The sequence below is a fragment of the Acomys minous genome (genome assembly GCF_964271855.1).
Source record: "Acomys minous genome assembly, chromosome: 16".
NCBI lineage: Eukaryota > Metazoa > Chordata > Mammalia > Rodentia > Muridae > Acomys > Acomys minous.
Genome location: NC_140498.1, coordinates 21,638,397 through 21,660,251, shown reverse-complemented (window position 1 = coordinate 21,660,251; position 21,855 = coordinate 21,638,397). Strand labels below are relative to the sequence as shown.

General features: G+C 54.3%; 1 protein-coding gene across 1 annotated transcript in view; it reads left to right on the top strand.

Moving 5' to 3' along the window:
• The first annotated feature begins 374 nt into the window (after positions 1-374).
• The window catches only part of FLT4 (fms related receptor tyrosine kinase 4), a 44,523-nt gene continuing 23,042 nt past the window's right edge, over positions 375-21,855 (top strand). Inside the window, exons 1-8 of the mRNA XM_084763364.1 lie at positions 375-516; positions 15,689-15,785; positions 16,310-16,554; positions 16,780-16,892; positions 16,986-17,148; positions 17,344-17,483; positions 17,759-17,927; positions 18,218-18,335. Coding sequence (XP_084619490.1) covers positions 459-516; positions 15,689-15,785; positions 16,310-16,554; positions 16,780-16,892; positions 16,986-17,148; positions 17,344-17,483; positions 17,759-17,927; positions 18,218-18,335 — 1,103 coding nt within the window. The 5' untranslated portion in view covers positions 375-458. The remainder of the gene's footprint in view (positions 517-15,688; positions 15,786-16,309; positions 16,555-16,779; positions 16,893-16,985; positions 17,149-17,343; positions 17,484-17,758; positions 17,928-18,217; positions 18,336-21,855) is intronic.

Genomic DNA, 21,855 nt, shown 5'->3' with positions numbered 1-21,855 from the left:
GGTGCTCGCTAAGACTTAACGTAGTTGTTTTAACGTTATATTCGTTGGCACTTTGCTTTTTGATGGAAGAGAGAATAACACTGATCGGTTTATTCACTCGCTGGAGCCACAACTCGCGCATAGGGGACAGGGCAGTCACCTGCCCGTCTCGCCTGTTCACAGAGACTCTGGAGTTTGTTCTTGGTGGCGGCCGCTTTGGAACTGGGCGCCCTTGCGCAAAGTGGGCGCTCTCCCTACCGGGGCTGCGTTCTCCTGGGGCAGGATGGAAGGGACAGAAAGGGGCAAGGGGCGGGCTGAGGCTAGGGTGACCCTCCTCCCCCGGAGCCCCGCCCCCTGCCGCCTCGGCCCCGCCCCCGGGCCGCTGACCGGTCCGCGCCCCGCCGGCGCCTGGGCGCGCGCTCTCACTCCCAGCCCAGAGCTGCGGCCGCGCAGGTCCCACCCGCGCCCAAGGGCCGGAGATGCAGCCCGGCGCCGCGCAGAGCCTGCGCCTGTGGCTCTGCCTCGGACTCTTCCAAGGTGAGCGCCCAAGCCACAGCCTAAGCCCGGGCCCCATTTAACCGCCTGAGGGCCGCTGCGCTCCAGAAGCCAGTAGTGAGACGGCACCGACGGGGCAGGAGGAGGGACGGGGCAGTTTGGGAGCCTGGATGTGCGGACGTCCGCTGGAGCCGGGGGAGCCGGGGGAGCCGGAGGCAGGGGATTGGGACCGCCCAGAGCAGAAGAGAAGGGGCGAGGACTGCCGCCGGGTCATGAACCGGGTGGTGGGGCTGTGACCAGGTCCTAGTCTTCGGTTTACAGACCAAGATGAAATGCATTCTTAGCCTGGTTCCTTCGGGTCCTTACTCGGTCCCCAGGGAGTCCGAAGCGCACCGCCTCTGGGTCTCGATCCTCCAGCGTGAATCATTTCCCCCATTGATCCCCGCCCGACCCCGCACTTGGGTGCGCACTTCCCGACGTCTTGCGTCTACGCTGGAGGTCGGTCCCCCGAGGTCCCCCAGAGGGCGCTCCAGGCGGGCGTCTACCGCCTACCTAGCTAAGATTGAGGACTTGGGACACCCCACCCCGCACCCCACTCCGGGCACCAGACGCTAGCGCCGTCCCAGGTGATCCCAGATGTAAGTTCAAACCTAAGGCGAATCTTGAGCGTAGCTCCCGACCGATCCGCGTCGAGGTGAAAGGCCTGGGCTCCTGAGATTTGAGAGGATCTCTGGAGCAGAAGGGATAGGACTATTGTACCATAAATCCAAGGCTGCAATGAGAGAGTGCCAGGACAGGTTCAAATTGGTGTTGAGAGTTTTGCTTCTGCGGTGTTTAAGAGTGTCTGGAAGCAGAGGTGCTGCATGGAGAGGCCAGGAAGGAAGCACCGGGGATAAGGCAGGGATAAGAAGAGCATCCGCTCAGGATCCACAGTCCCTGGAAACTCAGGATGGCGGGATCGTCACAGAGTCCCTGATGCTTGAAAGACCCGGGAGAGAGAGAAACCTGGATGTTTGTATGCCATAGACGTTGTCTTTGCTTGTTTCGTCTCTTATTCCCACCGAGTATGAAAGCTTTTTTTAATCTATGGGGCAAACGTGTAACTTCCCAAGGTCCTCGGGAGCTGACAGGAAGGGAACTAGTCAATGCCAGTTTTGGGGAGCCTTGAGCCTCGCTCTCAGGCTCTCAGCTCCCCTTGGGAAGCTGAGGGAGATGCGGCTGAGCCACTGTGCAGACGCCAAAGGATGACTGGCCCTTTGGCTGTTTCTTTGCTCCACTGCACCCAACCCTGGACCAGGCTTTTCACCTGTGTTCAGGATGTGTTTGTTAAGTGACTGCTGCGTGTGTGGGAAAAGTAAAATGGGGCGCTGGTTGGACAAAATGGGTGAGGAATGAGACCTCCCTGTACCCTTGGAGACCTCCCACATTCGGCGGCAGAGAAAGGCATCTGAGGCTCCGGGAGGTTAGCTGGCTGGAATGTAAGCTGTACAGATTCTTCCCCTCCCCACTGCTGGAATCTTGGGCAAAGAGGCCTGAAAGGAAGGGGATGTCTTAGCAGACAGGTAGACTGCAGGGATGTGAGGACCAGTAGAGGCCAGTGGGGAGGAGTGGAAGTGGTGATGCTGCTCCCTGAAGTAAGGCACCCATGACTCTGTGCACGTGGGCTGTGAGAGAAGGAGAGGAGATAGCGCCATAGGATGTCCTAGGGTGGGTGGGGCATAGGCAGGGGGCTGCCAAAGGAAACAGAGACCAAGCCTCCTTGAGCCCTGCACTTAGTCCCACCCACTGCTGAGTCAGCAAGGACCCAGGCGCTCCCAGCCTGGGGATGCTACTTCAGGAACACGAACCCCCTAAGTGCAGAGAGCAGGGTGTACAGATAGCTCAGTGGAAGAGTGTAGAAAGAAAACCCAGGCACGCTGGAGTAGGGGACCTGTGTGAAACCGGAGAACCCTAAATTGAAGCCCTCCAAGGCAGTAGACGCATACGCTTGTCTTAGCTGTGGCCTGGAAGTCCCCAAGGTGTGGCATGTGCCCTTCCCCCACCCCACCCCCACCCCCACCCCCACCCCCGCTCAGCGCCAATGCTCCCCAATGCATGCCGTGGGCAGGAAGGTAGCATGGAGGGCCTTCGTGGACTTGGGCTGGACTTCATTGGTGTCCTGCTCCAGTTCCACAGTCTGACCCCAGCAGTGTCCCTATAGAAAGGACAGGTGGCAGCCTCAAAAAAACCTTATCTCAGGACTAGCCAAGAGGGAAGTTAGCAAGGGATAGAGAAGGACTTCTGCGCAGCTGTGCTGGCCTCATCTAAGCATGGCCTCTCTGCCTTGCCTTGGTCTACACCAACCATGACCACCTATCTCCCTGATATCCCTGCGCTTAGGTCCAGGACAGTGGGCACTCTGCATGTGTCTGTGGCCTTCTAGGCCTCGCTCAGAGCTCTAGGGGCTGAAATGTAAGCTTCTCTCAGAACCAGCGTAGCAAACGGGGCCCTGTTCCTTCATCAAAGGCAAGCCTGGGATAGTATGGTGAGCAGTCTGGTGAAGTCCCCAGTGTGTCAAGGGAAGAGGCTGTAGCTCTGTACAGCCACAGCCACACATCACCTGCTCCGTATGGCAGGAAGGACAGGGGCACGACCCCATCCTGCAGGGGTTTTCCAAGTGCCAGACTGATGTGACATTGGGTTTCTGCAGCATGGGGGTGGTATTGCTCAGAGAGACCTAGCCACTGCCTATGGGCTACACAGAAAGGCAATGCTACTTCCATCTAGGGCAGGGGTTCTCAACCTTCCTAAAGCTGTGACCCTTTACTACAGTTCCCCATGTGGTGGTGAACACCCCACCTCGCCGCCCATAAAATTGGTTTAGTTACTACTTCATAACTGTAATTTTTACTGTTAAGAAGTGTAATGTAGGGGCTAGAGAGATGGCTCAGAGGTTAAGAGCACTGAGTGCTCTTCCAAAGGTCCTGAGTTCAATTCCCAGCAACCACATGGTCGCTCACAACCATCTATAATGAGATCAGGTGGCCTCTTCTGGCCTGCAGGTGTACATACAGGTAGAGCACTGTACACATAATAATAAACAAGTAAATAAAAAAGAATTTTAAGGTAAATATATGATACGCAGGTGGTCTTAGGTGACCCCCGTGAGGCGTTAGACACCTCCCCGAAGGGGGTCGCGACCCACAGGCTGAGAGCCACTGATCTAGGCGCTTCTAGTAAGAGTCTGCAGAATGCCAGGAAAAGAAATTCTAAGCACGGTGAGGGACACCTTGATGAGGCCCAGAGATATGAATGCCCGGATGGAGGCAAGCGAACGAATGGTCAGGTGAGGCTAGCTAAATCTTGGGAGTGGTAGGATGGAGAGTGACGGAAGAGAAGACAGAACCAGCAATGATGGCTGACTGTCCGGGGGAAGCAGGGACCTACACGTGATTGGAACAATAGTGTGTGAGGAGGAAGGGACAGGGACGTTGTGCTCCAGGACTCTGGCTTAAGCAAACAGGTGGATGATAAGGTCATCCATCTGAGGAGGACCCCAGGAGGAGGGACAAGGAGAAGCATAGTCTCCAGATGAGGGCATCCAGTGAACTTTCTGGAAGACTCCAGTTCACTCAGCCAGTTCAGACGAAGAAGTTGGGAGACTCCGAGGACACCACGGAGGAAGGAAGAAAGAAAGTTCTCTGTGTCTCCCTTATTGTTTGGTGTTTTTCTCTACTGGGCAGGTGTCTCTCCATCAGGCCCCTGGCTTTCACCCCCACAGCTTTTGGGAAGCTCCTGGCAGTGAAAGGCGGGTTAGGGAGATGTGTCCAAAGATCTTCTTGTACCCTGTCCCGACATTTCTGATAGAGAAGCAGCCGACAGGTCCCAAGCCAGAGCCAGGGATTGCTGAGTTTTGGTCCTTTTCAGACACTGGCTTCCTCTGGGATCTCAGTTTTCCGGTCACTCTGAGAGGACAACGTCTGGGAGGAGGAAGGTGCTGGGCATTCGTTGCTGGAGGCTTCTTAGAGGCTCAGGGCTCGGGCCTCATGCCCTGCCCCCCTGGGCGGTGCCAAGAGCAGTCACTCCCCTCTGCCCTTGCTCTGCAGCCCTGCCACCCTGTCCCTAAGCAGGCACAGGTCCTGGTGGCAAGTGGGGGAGCCCCCTGCCACGTGGCCGGCAAGGTCAGCAGGGGTTCATGGGAAAGGACTTGTCGGCCACAAAAGAGGACATCCTGCCTATATTTCCCTCTTCCTGAGGCAGGAGCTGGTGGCCCCGATTTAGCAGCGCTGGGGGGCCACCTCTGAGCCAGCTGGGCTCTGTGATAAACTGCCTTGTCCTGCCAGCTGATGAGCCCCTGACCCCTAGGGTGTTCAGGACAACTGGCTAGCACAGCTGGCAACACCACAACCACCCGGCACTGGGAGTTCACCATGTGCTAGAGTCCCCTCCGTCATCTCCAGCGCCGCCCCCCCCCAACAAAGTACACCCGACCTCATCCCTGAGTTTTAATGTCTAGAACCTTCCAGATGTTGGCCGTGGTGCTTCCCCAAGGAGCATCTCTGCAACACAGATCTGAATCTCCCAGAAGCCCCCAAACATGAGCACCAGCTCCTGCTAGTGGAGCAGACCCTTCCTTCTGGATATCAAGGGCACCCTGACCTAAGAGACACCCAGCCTGCACCCACCTAGCCCCACAAGTCCCATCTTGCACCCGCTAAGTCTCACAGGCACCCAGCCTGCACCCACCTAACCCTGAAATCACCCAGACTACACCCATTGCATTCCTAACCCAGCACTGACCTTTCCTGCTTCAAATAGGCCCTGGAGAACTGCCAGAGGCTTCAGAAAGAAGTCTGTTCCACTGCAGGGGTCCGTCAGGGTGGGTGGTCTCATTCCCATTCTCTGTGTGCCCACGAGCTTCCAGGACGGCTTAGGTATAGCCCAGAGTACCAGCTTCAAAGCTTTCCTAAGCGAGACTCATTTGTATTAAGCCACATGCCCACAAGCACAAATAAGTACATTTGCATACACACGCATGCACACGAAGTGTCTAGGAGTGAGTTAGACACTTTAGTATAAAATGATTCATCAAATTGCTTCACATCAGACTGTATGGGGAGCTTACCCTTGCACCGTAGGCATTATAGTGCCTGTTTTTGGAGATTTGAAAATTAAGGCCAAAACGGTGAAATGGCTCACTAGATGCTAGATGCCAGGGGTGACTTGTTAACAAGAAAGTGACAGGTTTCTGTTCCCAGATGACATAGAGACCAAAGAGATAAGGGGCAAGTGGGGCACTTAGGTCAGCATTGGAGAGAAAAGCAGGTGGACTCCTAAGTGTCTGACTCTTCAGACATTGTCACCATGATGTCCCCAGTATGCCCCAAACAGTGATGAACATTATATTTTCCCTTGGTCTAGCTCTGACCTAAGGTGCGCACCTCAGTACATGGTGTCTTCACTTTGCCAGCTGCCACTTTCCTCTCCTCTGTGTGTGCCCTTATACTGTGCACTGTTCCCAAAGCCAGCCATGGGTTCATCATTCCAAAAGTCTATTTCATCTCACAGGAACACTCTGGCTGCCACAATGAAAAAAACAATCGAAAATCTTGAACTAAGAAATGGCAAAGGGTGAGAAACCACTTTCCAAGAAGTTGCAAACAAGTGTGGGGGTCCTGTGAAGGAAGCCTGGGGGAGAGGAGCGATGCACTAATACTTCAGAGTAGAGGAAGAGATTGTCACACAAAGATGACATGGGGAAGACAGCATCTCCAAGGCTGGTAAGGGGGGTGGGGGGGAACAGTGTGAGTGACCGGGAAGCCAGGAGCACCATATTACATCTAAGCAATAGGAAGGCACAGATCATTTCATCAGGACAGGGAGGTGTGTTCCAGAAAGATGATCTGGCCACCGGCCAGGTGAGAAGATGCTGGTCCAGGGCTAGTGCCCTGAGCAAGCCAGACAATCTAGTGGACAGGAGGGAGAGTGGAGAGAGGCCAGCCCACAAGGCATCTGAACTCAGGGTGCAGCATTCAATGCTGACATGACAAGGAGAGAAGGGATCGGACCCGGTGACCCTTGATGTCTTCCTGGGTGAGCAAAGCTCCTGCTCAGTCTATAAAGCCTGTTTCAGCTTCGAGAACAGATGTGATATGAAAACTGACAACTGGTGGAACAACTGTCGTTGGACCACCAGCCTAAGCAGAGGGAGCTTAGGGAGCAGATGAGCGTAACGCCACGGTTGACGGGAGAACGCTGGTTCTCTTCCATAAACTGCAGAAGTGCAAGTAATACCGACACCTATGAAAGTTGGCATAATCCTGTCCTCAAAGGCGATCTGTCGCTAGCTATGAAATTTCAGGCAAGTGCCTCAGTTTCCCCTCTGTACAATGGTAATAACAGTCCCTATCTGGCATGGAGAGCATACAAGTGGGACTAGGGAGCGTGAGCAGTGTGGTGCCGCACGGGTGCACAGAAAGTGCTAAATATGCATTTGCCTTTATTATTGTAACAGGATGTATTGGTATAAGCAGAATTTGGGGGTCAGAGTGTGTGAACATTTTTTATTATTATTATTATTGCTGCATGAGCCGCTGCCTCTCTACATCCTTGCCAACCCGAGGAAGTGCGTGCTTTCAGATCTTGCTCATCAGATGAGGGGATACTCATGTGTTCCCAGGCTGATGTTAGATGTGGTCTGGGGCTGAGAGCTGATGGTCCCACCAGGACAGAAATGCAGGAGGGCTGTCAGGAAGCACAAAGCAGGGCTGGGGTCTCCGAGGTATGCCGCTGTCCAGAAGAGAGAATGTACCCAGTAAACAGGCCCCGGGGGCCTTTCTCTGTGCCTTCATCACCCACGTCATACTCTTGCTCTCTCCCATTGATCTGATTTTCAAAGTTACCATGTGGGACAGTAACTTTCTATTAGCTCTACAATCCCCAGATCAGATCACCACAACACTCTCCCTGGTCCCATGGCACAAGGCCGTCCCTATAACACCCTACTCCACACATACTTGGACTCAACACAGAATGCCTGGCAGACACAGAAGCCATGCGTTCAGCAGGAAGATGGTAGCAGCGAGGCAGTCACTATGTGTTCTAAACGTGTAGTGGTTCTGGGCATGTGTTGCTACATTTGTGGTCTGCCACTTCTAGTAATCTTGAGAGGAGTCTGCATCTCACGGGAGGATGGGGGAGACAGTATGGAGCCTAGAGAGGGGAATTGAAATCTGGTCCAGGTCATTGAGATGGTGAACCAGCCAGCTCCAAACATATACAGGGCAGCGCCTTCTACCTCTGGCAGCTCCAGTCCTACAGGAGGGAAATGGGACACAGAACTCAGAAGGCACAGAATGTTAGCCAGTTCAGGAGGACTCCAAGATAGAACACTCCTGCCATCCCCCTGCAAGGTCCGGTGCCAGGGGGAGGGGCACAGGGGCGTCCCCAAGAACAGTGCCTGAGAACCTGAGCTTCACTCAGCCAGTTATATGCCCTATTACTTTCCCCCACAGCTTGTCTGTAGTCTACATCCTGCCTGGAGAGTTCATGTCACTCTGACACACACAGACAAGCCTGTTTTCCAAGTCAGCCCAGGAGCAGAGGTCCTGAAGTCATTACACGTCAGCCATACTGAGCCTAGGGACCTAGCAGTACACCGCTCACATCCCAGCTCTGGGCACCATCAGTGTGGCACAAGCCATGCTTGAGCTGCAGGTCAGGGCCGGGCTGGCAGGTATTACTTTAAGCCTCATGTTCAGGGAAGCTGCACAGGCCTTGGAGCCGCAGCAATGCTCCAGGTGTAGACAAGAAAGGCAGAGGACGCTGCCGGAAGCCAAGTAAGGGATGGGACATCGTAATGTGGAGAAATGGAGCCTTTCAGGAAATAAGGCCCAGACAGAGGCCTCCACAGCTCCACATGGCCTTATGGGAGCCAGAGATGGGGCCCTGCAACAGCAATGTCCCTCTGTGCTTAGAAGTGGGCTAGAAGCCAAGGAGGACACTGGGGAGTAAGGCCAGTGCTTAGAGTGACAAGAAAGGGAGAAGGAGGTGTCAGGATGAGAATGAGGGGGAACATCAAAGGTGTGTCAGCCGATACCTCACCCCATCGTGCCAACTCTCCTTGGCTCTCTCTGTGGCAGCTCCTCCAAAACACCTCCAGCCAGCCCGACGATGAAGGCCAACACTTTTCACCCTCTGGAGTCCTAGCACAGGCCCCAGGCACATTCACCAAGATGACCACCCACTTCCCTTGGTTCCAGACTTCTTTGTCTCGTCTTTCGTATTTTCTTGGGGCCCACGTGGGAAGGGCTCGGGGACACACCCAGCCCAGGGACATCCACGGTAGAGAAAGACTCCCCACTATCTTTCGGCAGTTCTCGCATTTGCTTGAGTTTTCCCTGGGTCTCCGGGTCGATGCTTTTTTGAAACCCATGTCTTGGCTGGATATGATATGGGGGTACATGCCTGTGATCACAGCATCTGGGGGTTTAGGGGGGGAGGGCTGAGGCAAGAGGCTAGAGAGTTTAAGGCTAGACTTGGCTACATGAAACCCTGTCTGAAAAGGAAAGGAGGGGGGAAATGGTTGGCGCTTTAGAGGGATTTGCTGGCTGTAAAGTGGGCCATAGAACTAAATAAATAGATGAACAGGAAGCCGAAAAGGAGTGAGGGGGAAGGTTGGATCTCAGGACCACATGGTTTCCTGTGTAGGCTTTTCTATCTGAGAAGGTCTCTGAAGGATTAGGTGAGGGATTCAGAAGAGGAAGAGGAAGCACGGTTTCTGGCCTGAGCATCTTTGCCCACTGCCTTAGACTCCAAAGCAAGCATGGATCTAAGCTCAGCTAGATGTGGCCTGCCCTAAAACTGCTACCCACTGCCTCAGTTTCCTCATTACTGACTAGATTCAGTATCCCCCCCCCCCCCCCGCTCCTCCCTCCAAGGCTGTTGTGAGCGCTAAGTGAGATGCTAACAGCCCGGGCCAACGCCCAGCACTGTCAGAAGACTTCTGTACCACCTGCTTGGAACCCTCAGCCAGATGCCAGCTTTGCCCTAGGGATAGCTGCACCACAGTCTCTTGAGTCCAACGCCAAGGGTCTCCGTGACCCACGGCTGGAAGGTGGGCCCCCAGGACTGCTGACAGCACAGGGAAAAGGAGGTGTGCACTCTGGCCTCGCTGACCCCTGCCTGGCGCCTGCCTCTACTGCTCTGCTGCAGCCTTGGAGGCCAGGGCTCTGCCGCCCGCCCCGGGGAGGAAGAAGGCAGTTCCCGAGTCAGGAACAGGAAAACACGGGGAGTGCGGAGTGCTGCAGAGGCCAGGGTGACAGTGCTTCCTGCTGCGGGAAAGGAAGGACAGCAGAGACAGACAACAGCCAGGCAGGAAGGATGCACCCTTTTCAGGGTTGCCTGTGGGGGTTGGGTGGTCACGAAGCCTCTGGACACAGCAGCCCTCGGACCCAAGTGGGGCCTTACGATCCAAGGCAGGGGTTGGGTCTAGGCTCAGCTAGACCTGGGCCACTCTAAAACTGGGGTTCTCCCACCCCTCCAAACCTGGAAGCACCCTTTTGCCAAAGAACAAAAGGCCCCACATAGTTCCAGCCCAAAGGAGTAACGATATGATCTGTTTAGCCATCTTTTCACCATGCACCCATCCATATGCTCGCCGTTTCAGTCTACCAGTCAGCCCATCTACCTGGTCATCGTCCATTCATCACTTTACCCACTCACCTATTAGCAACAGCAAACTGTGTCTTTTCCATCTGTCCACCGCCCATCCAGTCATCCATCCAATTGCTCACCCATCCGTCCTCAATTCTGCCTATCTATCTGCTCATCCATCTGTCCTGCTATCCGCACATCCTTCCACCCAACCGTCCGTTTAGTCATTCAGCGGGTATTTATTTTTTGCCTGGTAACTAGAGGTGGGGTGGGATAGCAAAGCACAGTCACCTTGGTCCTTCCCCCACTGACGCTTGCCGCTAACGGAGGACAAATGGAAAACAGAGGCAAACAAATGATTATTACAACGTGTCCTAACAAGCATGAGGTTGAAGCGGAGCCTGAAGGAGGAAGGTGGGTTTTGTCAGAGTGAGGCGATCGCAGCTAAGCTGTGGTCTGGAGATAAGCCGAGTGCGAAGGGAAAACTTGTGTGCAGGTCCAGATATGGCTCGAAGACAGGCATGAGCATGGCCTGCTGCGTGATGGCTGGAGGCTGTGGACATGAGGCAGGGGTGGACCGTGAGTGTGTGCAAAGGTGAGAGGGCGCCAGGCCTAGGTCAGGAGTTCAAAGTTTCCCAGAAAGACAGTGCAAAGTCACAGAAAAAGATTCAAGGACACATGTATATGACTTCAGCGAGACAAACACACAGGAATGTATCACACATATACATAATGTGTAACTATTCATTATGAAGTATATCTTATATAATATTTAATATATGTAATTTTTCATGTATATGGGTCTTTTGCCTGCATGTGTCCGTGCACCACTTACATTCCTGGTGCCCACAGAGGCCAGAAGAATGCATCAGATCAGATCCCCTGGAATTGGAGTTACATATGGTTGTGAGCTGCCATGTGGGTGCTAGGAATCATATCTAGTCCTCTGAAAGAGTAACTAGTGTTCTTAGTCACTGATCCATCTCTCCAGGCCGTGTGTGTGTGTGTGTGTGTGTGTGTGTGTGTGTGTGTGTGTGTGTGTGTTTCAGTGTTACTAACAAATGCATGGAGGACATGTTGAGGAAGACAAGAGCATGCCCAGAAGGCCATTTGGGGGGGGGGGAATTATAGCAGGTGAGCACAGACCAAATATGTAATGCATGGGACCTACCAGGCATTATGGTCCATGCACCAAGGAGAAGGAGGTGGCCTTCCGTGGGGTTCCCATCCGGAGACACTGAAGAAGGAGCCTTTGACGGGATAAGGGAGTCTGAGTCTGGAGCTTGGATGAGGCACATGAAAGCCACAGTGTCTGTGGGGCTAAATCCTCTGCCCACCTGGACACCTTCAGCTGAGCTGAGAGACGTGGGATGAGCTCAAGATACAGATTCTTTAAATCATCTGGACCTTGACACAAAAGAGCATAGGGAAGGGGAAATAAAAGCAAAAGATGGTGGTGGGCAGAGGAAAGTAAAGAGAGCAAGGAGAGCTCAAGGTCACAGGAGCTGGCAAGGGTCCTGAGTGCCCACTGCATCTGTGGTATCAAAGTCAGTAATGGGAGGCTGCACCCCAGAGGTGCACAGGAGGGTGTGGGGCAGGGGAGGTTTGGCCACAGCGGAGCCAGATGCAACAGAGAATCACACTGCTGTGCTTCTTGTATACTGGTGGAAGGTTTTCCCACAGCGGAAGACTGCCGATCAGAAGAGAAATTATCTGTGGGATTCAGGTCTAGGGCATTAGGGTTGGAGGCACAAGGGTGAGTTTGGTGTGCGAGCGGGAATCCCTGAGGCCCTTCTGTGAGGCTGGCGTGGGCTTCAGCATTCCGCCTGGTGTCTCCTTCGTGAATGCTGAGAGTTGGGGAGGAAGGGGGCGTTCGGGGCCGTAGTCACCAGGACCTCCTCAGTCTTCGAGAAGCAAAACCAAGGGGACACGGCCAGTGTGAAGGGCTTCACTAAGCGAGATTGCGCTTCTAGGGGATGTGGTGTCCTGGGGTTGGAAGGGAGGATTCCCAGGCCAAAGGGCAATCAGGACGACAGGCTGTGCATCTCCGCTGCACCTGGACAAGGGCAGAGGCAGGAGAAGGGGTGCCTGCCGTGATGGATGTGTCTGACTTGTCAGTGGTGGATAAGGACACCTGAGCAAGAAGGAAAGGAAGGAGAAGAAAGCAGGAAACATAAGGTGGCAGGCGTTCGGGGATGGTGCGATGTCTGGTGGTGGCCACATCCAGGGTGTGCCCTCTGGAAGCCCGTGGCTGCGGGGGGGGGGGGGGCGGCGGGGGGGGGGAGATGAGGAGAGGATCTGAAAGCCGAGGGGAGGGTGAGTCATCCTGTGGATGTTGAAGTCATGGGGGAGCGGCTGGAGCTGGGGTGGGGAGGAGGACGGTAAAGCCAGGGGCTGTAGTCAGCAGAGAATGAAAGGAAATGACCAGGAGAGAAGCTGATGACAGCTTTAGTGGGGAGAAACGAGGTGCCATCAAAAGCACGAGCCTCCAGGGCTTGCTACAGGGAGGGGAAGTGGCCAAAAGGCATTATCCATCTGGGATATGGGATGGGAGGGAGAGCCCGTTAAGAGGAAGTGGTGTCCTCAATCAGGTTGCACATACGCGAGAGGAAACAGGATGGATAGTCTTCATTAGGATGAGCTTACTCTGGGGCATACGGTACGGATGGGGAGGAGGCTCCTACAGGTGCTATTCCTTCCTTCCACCCACCCATCTGCTCACCCTCTCCCGTTCACCCATCAATCTGTGTACTCCATCTCTCGGCTCAATCTCCCATCTGCCCCACTTGTTCATCCGATGGGTCCATCCTTTGTCTCATCCTCTCCCCGTCTGTTATCCGCCAAGCCACTCTGACGTCCGTCTTCTGGCTCTGTGCTGTACACCTCCGATTTGTAGTTTAGAAAAATGAAAGCCACGACTCGGGCTAATCCACATCCTAACACCGGGGCCCCCCGGGGAGGAGGACAAGGCGGAAGCCTGGATGAGGATGATGACTGCTCCCTAGGGAAGGGACATATTGAACTAGACTAAAGAGGGATATCCCCAGAAGGGAAGGAAATGGGAATGTCCCAGACTGCAGGAGAGGCTAGCTGGGATGAGCTGAAGGCAGAAGTAGGACAAGGAGCAGCCGGCGGGTGGGCGGGCGGGCTGCTTTTCTCCTGTGTCTTAGAAGAAAGAGATCCACCGAAGAAAGCTGGCCTTCCAATCACAGTTCTGCAACTTGCAGTTGACAGAAGTGTGCGCAGATGTACACTCCCAACCTCACTGTTGGTGTAGGGGGGCGGGGGTGCCCGCTCTTAAATGCGTTCAAGGTAGATGGTTACTGGCCGTTGTAGCTCTCCTCATATACCACATGTCACCTTCACCCTGGCTGCCGTCAAAGCCGTCAGGAGGGAACAGTTTCTAACTCCCATGTTCATATACCACCTCCTTCTGTAGCCCAGATTACAGACCGCCGTCCACTCAGTTGTCTCTGTGTTTGCCCAGCTGTCTACCTAGTGTAGCCTTACTCAGTTTTCAATGTTTAGCGGGCAGTGGGGGAACTGCTTCTACTTCAAAGCCTGACTGGGCAGTGGTGGCGCTCGCCTTTAATCCCAGCGCTTGGGAGGCAGAGGCAGGCAGATCTTTGAGTTCGAGGCCAGCATAGTCTACAGAGAAAGCTCCAGGACAGCCAGGGATACACAGAGAAACCCTGTCTCAAACGACAAAACACACACACAAAAAAAAACAAAAACAAAACAGCGCAAAGCCTGGCTCCACAGAGACCCTCTTTGGGTTCCTTCTTCCCTGACTTCTGCGTGTTCTCTCTCCCGTCACACTAGCAGTCTCCTCAGACTCAAACCCAGCTGGCGTGCGTAGGTGCACAGAAGCTCACTCTGTGCAGGCTGCAGAGTCCAGACACTTCTTACCTCAGAACCTCAGAGCATGCTGTGTCCCAAGGCCCTGGCTGCTGACCTGGGTGATCTAGAGCTGAGTGCAGAAGGGAGGACGTGACAGAACTCATATCAGCTGTCCAAACAAGCAGATACCTTCATAGGTCAGAACCTCAGTCCAGCTGAAGCCTCGGGATCCCTGACCGAGATGCTTAATAAGGTCCCGGGCAAGTTTGTCTGGGAGGTGCTTGAGACAGAAGGGGGAAAGTAGTTACAAATTTAACCAGAAAGGAGAGGCCAATGGATATTGAGTGATAGCCTCGTTGTCTGAATGCTGCTGAAATGAGACAGTGGTGTGTGAAGTGTGTTTTCCTGGCGCCATACCCCTCAGTCAGGTGGCTCGTGTTCAGAGTGTATAGAGACATTCATAGTGGGGCTACTCCAGGCTCTGCCCCGCACCACCACCACGACCAGCTGCACTAACTATAGGGCAAGAACTGAGGACCACAGAATCGGCTGAGGAACAAAACAACCTGAGATGCCGTCTCAAACCCCAAGGGCACGTAGGCCTAAAAGGAACTAGGGGCAGAAGAGAGGTCTGTGACCGCCACCCCAGGAGGACTGGGACTAGGATGGGGGAGGGACAGGACACCGCCCTGGGCCTCCAGCCACACAGTCCTCCCTTCCTGTTGTCTCAGGATGGTCCTGGCAGGATGCATCTGCCAAAGTTCCAGGCCCAGACCTCCCACCCCCACCCCCTGCCACGTTCCCCCCCGTTACCCCCATCAGAATTCCACCCCCTCAAGTACATGTATATGCACTTGAGAGCACGTCAGAGATACACAACCAGGCACACTTGTGCACACTCAGGCCCATACCTACCAATGGATGTGGTTCCACTAAAGACCCCACTTGCCCCCCCATGGATAGACACACATGCGTGCTTGTGCACCGTGCACACTCTCCTGGGAGATGGATGGTGGGTGCACAACGATGTGATCCACAGAGCTCTATAGAGCAGGGAGGCCTCACCTAACCAGCCCAGGCATGGAAGGCTGAAGGTGAGTTCATCAGCTAAAACAGGTTCATTTGTGCATCCGGGGAAAAGCACCGTGGGAAGGCCTGAGGGTGTAGCCCAGCAGAGGCTCAGGCAGTCCTGTGGAGTGGAGAGGAGCCTGTAGAGTCTAGAAACTATGAAGAAAGGAACTGTCTGGGACCTGGGAGAGGTCTAGGATACCACAGGTGTGGAATCAGCTGTAGGTACAGGTGTGGAATTCAGGAGGGAGGGGGCGTCTCAGGCAGAGCTCTGGGGACTCTGTGCTCTAAATCTCTTCTCCAGCTCCCTGCTTTGCCCATCCCATAGGAGTAGACCTAGAGGCTCCTCCTCTTCCTACTTCCTGCTGGCAACTCAGCTCATTTAGGGTGAGAGGTCAGGGCAGCAGTCAAGGTTGTGGTGGGGACCTGTGGCCTTGGCCAGAGCAAAGGACAGTTTGTGCTGGAGACTGGCAGTTGCCGTGGGATCTTCAGGTTGATGCTGTCATCAAGCTGCACTTGGGGAGGGATGAGGCTATGCTGACTGAAAGCCACTAGGCTGGCCCTGCCTTGAGACAGCATCCCAGAAGGCCCAACTGTACCTGGGCAGTGCAGGAGCTGTCATGCTTACCCCATGACATAGCTAGCACTATAGTAACCTTGTCTTTCACCCCAGGCCTGGCAAATGGCTACTCCATGACCCCTCCAATCCTGAACATCACAGAGGACTCATATGTCATTGACACCGGAGACAGCCTATCCATATGCTGCAGGTACTGGCCCTCCCTAGCTGGCAGTTCATGAAGGCTGCACACGACTGTGTGTCCAAGAGGTGGCTAGCTGGCTGAAGAACTGGAAAGCCACTGCTCTCCAGGACAAGAGAGGCCTAGAGGCTGTGTGGGAATCTGAGGATGTGGTCCCCCAGAAGCCCTGAAGACAGACACCCTGCACTCACTCAGCCTCCCTCCTCCCCTGCCAGGTCACCCACAGCCATTCCCAGATACCTGTCACTAGCCCCGGGTCTACTGCTCAGGTCCCAGAGCCCTCTCACAGTACTAGCTATTAGCAGAGGCCTGTGTTACTAGCCTGCCCATTTGTAGCCCCAGGAACCAGGCAGAGAGGCAAGGGTTCCAAGAAGTGGGTCTGTGGAAAATACCCCAACCCTTGAGTCACCCTTCCTTGGGAAGAGATCATGCTAGGTGGCTCTCTTAGCCCTTGAGGGAGGCTCCTTTGGAGACTGTGGCCTTAGGTTAAATCTGGGGAGGCGAGATCCTGACCTCTCCTATCCCCCTGCTAGGGGGCAGCACCCCCTCGAGTGGACCTGGCCAGGGGCCCAAGAGGTACTGACCACAGGCGGGAAGGACGGCGAGGACACACAGGCTGTACAAGACTGTGAAGGCACAGAAGCCAGACCTTACTGCAAGGTTCTGCAGCTCGCCCAAACTCGTGCCAACAACACGGGCAGCTACCACTGCTACTACAAGTACATCAAGGCCCGAATTGAGGGCACCACAGCTGCCAGCATCTATGTGTTCGTAAGAGGTGAGGCCTGTCTGAAGCAGGCTCCTGGGGGGGGGGGGAGGGGTGGAGAAACTGGTGCCTATGCCTCACCGCCAGCCTGCTGACACTATGGGGCCTCACTCTGCTCCACACAGAAGCAGGAGATTAGAGCCTCACCACCCTGACCCATGGGGCTCTCCTGTACTTCCCCCACCCCCAGCCCTAGCCACAGACTCCCTTCCCCAACTCCTACTCCCATCTCCTCAGACTTTGAACAGCCTTTCATCAACAAACCTGACACGCTCCTGGTCAACAGGAAGGACTCGATGTGGGTGCCCTGCTTGGTGTCCATCCCTGGCCTCAACATCACACTGCGCTCGGTACTATTTCCCTTGCCCCAGCCTCACCCCAGGACCCCACCTTCCTGTGCCATCCCTGGGGAAAGGCAGCTGACAGTCACTTTGTCCCTCCAGCAAAGCTCAGTGCTGCACCCCGACGGGCAGGAGGTGCTGTGGGATGACCGGCGGGGCATGAGGGTGCCCACTCTTCTGTTGCGTGATGCCCTGTACCTGCAGTGCGAGACCACCTGGGGTGGCCAGGACTTCCTTTCCAATCCCTTCCTCGTGCACATCACAGGTAAGGGCTGCCAAATCCATCTCACCCAGTCACCGCTCTCTGGACCCCAAGAAGAACAGGGCAGTCACCACTAGCACCTTGTGCCGCTGGTTCCCAGTCACAGGGCTGTTAGTACCACAGATGGTCTTATCGCCCGCTGCTCTGTACGTACTCTTCTGTGAGGAGTGTGGGAGGTGACACTGTGTGTGTCACCAGGCAATGAGCTCTATGACATCCAGCTGTGCCCCAAGAAGTCACTGGAGCTTTTGGTTGGAGAGAAGCTGGTTTTGAACTGTACGGTGTGGGCTGAGTTCAACTCGGGTGTCACCTTCGACTGGGATTATCCAGGGAAGCAGGTAAGGTTGTCAGCTCTGCCTGGCACCTTCTTCTCACAACCCTGTCTTCAGTGCCACCCCTGGGAGTCACCGTATCCTTGGGGGGGGGGGGGACGGGGAGGGGCGGATACAGACTCAGGAACCCAAGTGTGATTGATGGGGAAGTTTTCCATCCCAAGCACACTCTGGACCTGGGCATCCAGAGTTACTTATGTTTGGGCAGGGGTGTGTGCCTTTGCTGAGTGAGGTCTGCCCCTGCCTGCCTGCTGACTCTGGGCTTCCCCTGGGTGCGGCAGGCAGAGAGGGCTAAGTGGGTACCCGAGCGCCGTTCCCAGCAGACCCACACAGAGCTCTCCAGCATCCTCACCATCCACAATGTCAGCCAGTATGACCTGGGCCCCTACGTATGTGAGGCCAACAATGGCATTCAACGCTTCCGGGAAAGCACAGAGGTCATCGTGCATGGTACGACCTGGGAGGCTGAGGTCATTCTGCCCAGCATGGGATGGGATGGGTCCAGTATCGTGGAACCTGGAGGACAACGGTCCTTTAAGCAGTGGGGGGAGGGGGGGTCAGAGGTTATGATGCACCTGAGCAGCAGGGGCCAGCCAAAAGGAAGGAAGGGCTGTGAGGGGAAGCCCTGCTCAGCTCCTACCAGCTGGACAGCAAGGCAAGCTCCAGTCTGCAGGGGAGAGGCAGGGCAAGCCTGGTGGGTGGTCAGCCCCAAGTTTACCCTCATGCCTCCTGTTTGGCAGAAAAGCCCTTCATCAGTGTCGAGTGGCTCAAAGGACCTGTCCTGGAGGCCACAGCCGGTGACGAGCTGGTGAAGCTGCCCGTGAAGCTGGCAGCTTATCCCCCACCGGAGTTCCAATGGTAATGGCCCGCACCCCCTCTCTCTGCTGCCCTGTCAGTCTTGGCACAAGGACTGGCCAAAGAGTGAGAAAGACAATGTTCTTCTCCAGCCCATCATTAGCCCTGAATCTCAGAAGGGAATCTGTCCTTGACTATCAGGGCCTGCATACCCTAACACTCAGGTGGGACACCCCCCACTAAATAGATCCCCCAAAAGGCATGCACATATTCCTGCATTATAGGTTTTCCCGGAGGCAGCTAAACTTCAAAATGTTTAAACACCAGGTCTAGTATGGGGGTGTGATGGGCAGTGTGGGTTTTGTTGTTGTTTTGTTTTGTTTTGTTTTGTTTTTTTCGAGACAGGGTTTCTCTGTGTAGCCTTGGCTGTCCTGAATACACTTTGTAGACCAGGCTGGCCTTGAACTCACAACAATCCGCCTGCCTCTGCCTCCCGAGTGCTGAGATTATTAGAGTGCACCACCACTGCCCGGCCAGTATAGGGTTTTATATTCTTGCTTCCTGCATCCTCAGACTTTCCACTTTGCCAACTGGATCTCCACACAGAGAAAACTCAGGGCCTGCTCTGCAGTGGCATGTTCTCTGGGCTCCCTCTCTGAGGACCTTCTGACCCACCAATTTGAGATGTCATGAGACTGCTAAATTGTTGTAGAGCCTGGTGCTGAGATGTGCAGTAGTGAGAGGCCTGTGGAGAACTGAGAGGCGGGCTTTCCCTACAGGGTGTGCCCAGGGCACAAAGGGGAGAGCCTCAGTGATGGCTGCATCCTTCTATATCCTCCCAAGAAAGTAAACTATCTGCATCCTCCCTTACACTCTGAGCTGCCCACTTGACTCAGTCATGAAGGATCCTACTGCAACCTCCATCGACTTTGGGCCAGAAGAGGGACAAGCCTGTCCACCTGAGCCTTGGGTCTCCTAGGAGGAATTCCTGTTCTCTTTTCCTGTCAGCCCAGAGCAGCCCTGCCCTTCCAAGCTTGAGGCACCAGTGTAAAACGTTCTGTTCCTAGGACAACCAGAGATACCAAAGGTCCTCAGCCAGGACTCACTGGCCATAGGCTAGAAGCTGGCTTCTGGGAAGGCTTGAGATGTCCCATTCATGAGCCCTGCGGATCCTCCATCCAAGGCCATAATTTTGGGCCCTATAGCACCACATGGCACAGGACCAGAACCCTTGAGGGAAGGTCCTGGAGGCATTGATGGACCTAGCAGCATCCCTCGCATAAATGTGACTCTTCAAGACACAGCGTCCCCTGACCTCCAAGGCCAGCAGGACTGAGCCCACTCTAGGCATGACTTGCCACAGGAACATGCCTACCATCTCTGACTTTTCTGTCCCCACTTAGCTAACATTTTCCTCGCAGAAGTTTGTAGCTGCCCCGGGGCACTTGTGTTCACCACAGCCCCACAGGTGGCCAGTGCTCACGTGGCACCATGATGGTATTACTCTAAGAAGTCAATGGTGGACGGTCTAGTGGACAGACAAGGCTGGGTCTGTGCCCGAGTGTGCCCATCAAGGTGCGGGCACTATTTCAGTGAGCCTTTGAAATTCCTCCAAGTACATCGCTCCAGTTTTCAAATAAAGACAACAAGGCTTCAGTGAGTTCGGGGATCTTGCCAGGGTCAGATGCCTGGCAAAGTAACAAACTGGGGTTTGACAAGCCTTCTGCACCACAGCCAGGCAGGTAGCACGGCCTTGGTTCTGCCCCTGATCTATTTGCCCTATTCCGTGATCCCAGACAAGTCACATCCCTCCCTAAGCCCTGCCTGCTGTCACAGTTGAGAATAGGATCTCTACCTTGTCTTAGGTCTTTACCTAAGAGATATGCCTTTTCAGGGCCACAGAGTCATGGCTATCCAGAGGGGAGGAGCCTGGGAAGACCAGCTCCAAGCCCAGGACTCAGGCTGCAGAAACAGTCCAGGGTGTGAGGCATTTGCTTACACGTGCAGCCGATGATGTCTGGAGTACCCACACATGCCCAGTGGGGCGCTGTGTAAACAGGATATAGCAATGAGTTGTCCCTGTCCTCACTGAAGCTCACAGCTCGGTAAGAGGACAGCAGACCAACAGATAGTTGCGCAAAACTCAGTGTGGCAGATAGAGGTGCAGGTAAGTAAGTGGCAGAGCACTGGCATGAAGCATGGAGGTCCTGGATTTGATCTAAAGGAAGGAAGGAGGAAAGAAATGAAGGACGGAAGGAAGGAATGAAAGAAGGAAGACGAGCAGGCCATGGAACAGGGCAGGCAAGGCCAGATAACAACCTTCTTTGAAGAGCCAGTAGCCCAGCCCCAGTGAAGGAAGGAGAGCGCCATGCCAACTGTCACCTACAGAAAGAGCACCCAAACTATGGTAACAGTAAAACAAAAGCCCTGTGAAGATTACATGTCTGAAGAACTCACGGAAGCTTCCAGAAGCAGGTGTCAGAGACCCAGACGATGGCCACCACATGTGCTTGGCTGTTGCTGTTAGAAGACAGGGTCCACGGAGGGTGTGGTCCTGATGCTGACCCCAGTAGGTGTGGAGGAACTGCAGGAACTGCCTTCCTAGTCCCTTGGCCAGGTTCAGACAGAGGCAAAGAGAGGGTGGCCACCCTAAGCAGAAACCGGTTGTGTGTCGGGGCGGGGTGTCAGGATTTAGAGGTGAGTCCAGAAGTGCCATTGCAGACCTCATGATGGCCCTGAAGGTCAGTGACATACCTGTGCTGGCCACATAAATTATGATGGCAGGTTGACTCAACGCAGTTCAGAGCTTCTGTCCGCCTTTCCTCAAACCAAGCACTTGTGTTTATCCCACGCTCCTGCTGCCTTTCGTGGTCTGGTACAGCAGCGGCCTCTTGCTCTAGCGTGACCTATCCAGCCTTGTCTTCCCATCCCCAGCAGTGGGGGAGGGGAGCCCTTCACGTGTGTGTATTCTGCAGCCACAGAGCCAATGAACCTTGGATGGAAAATATCTTCTAAAATGTGTCTGTACCAAGCAGACGGACCTTTTGTTTTTGTCATAGTCCCTGGACACGTGACCATCACAACCTTTATATAGAGTATTGATGTCATCTCGAGATGATTTACATTATATGGAGTTGTGTCGATAGCTTATATGCAAATTCTCTGCTACTATTTTACAATAGGGGCCAGAGCATTGGGTATTTGGGTTTTACTTTTGTCTTGCTTTATTTAGTTTTTAATTAGCATACAAAGTACAGGATTCATTATGGCACCCTTAAACAACATTTGTTCTTGTTGACACCATCAGGTATTTTAGATTGATCGTTAAAGACTTTGGTGACCCCAGCCAAGAGTGGTGGTGCACACCTGTAATCCCAGCACTCGGGAGGCAGAGGCAGGAGGATCTCTGTGAGTTCGAGGATTGCCTGGTCTACAAAGCGAGTCCAGGACAGCCAAAGCTACACAGCGAAACTCTGTCTCAAAAAAACAAACAAACAAACAAACATTTTGGTGACCAACAGAAAACCAAGAGCCGCTCTCGTTGGAGAGCCTGCAGATCCAAGCACAGAGGTAACATGGGGCC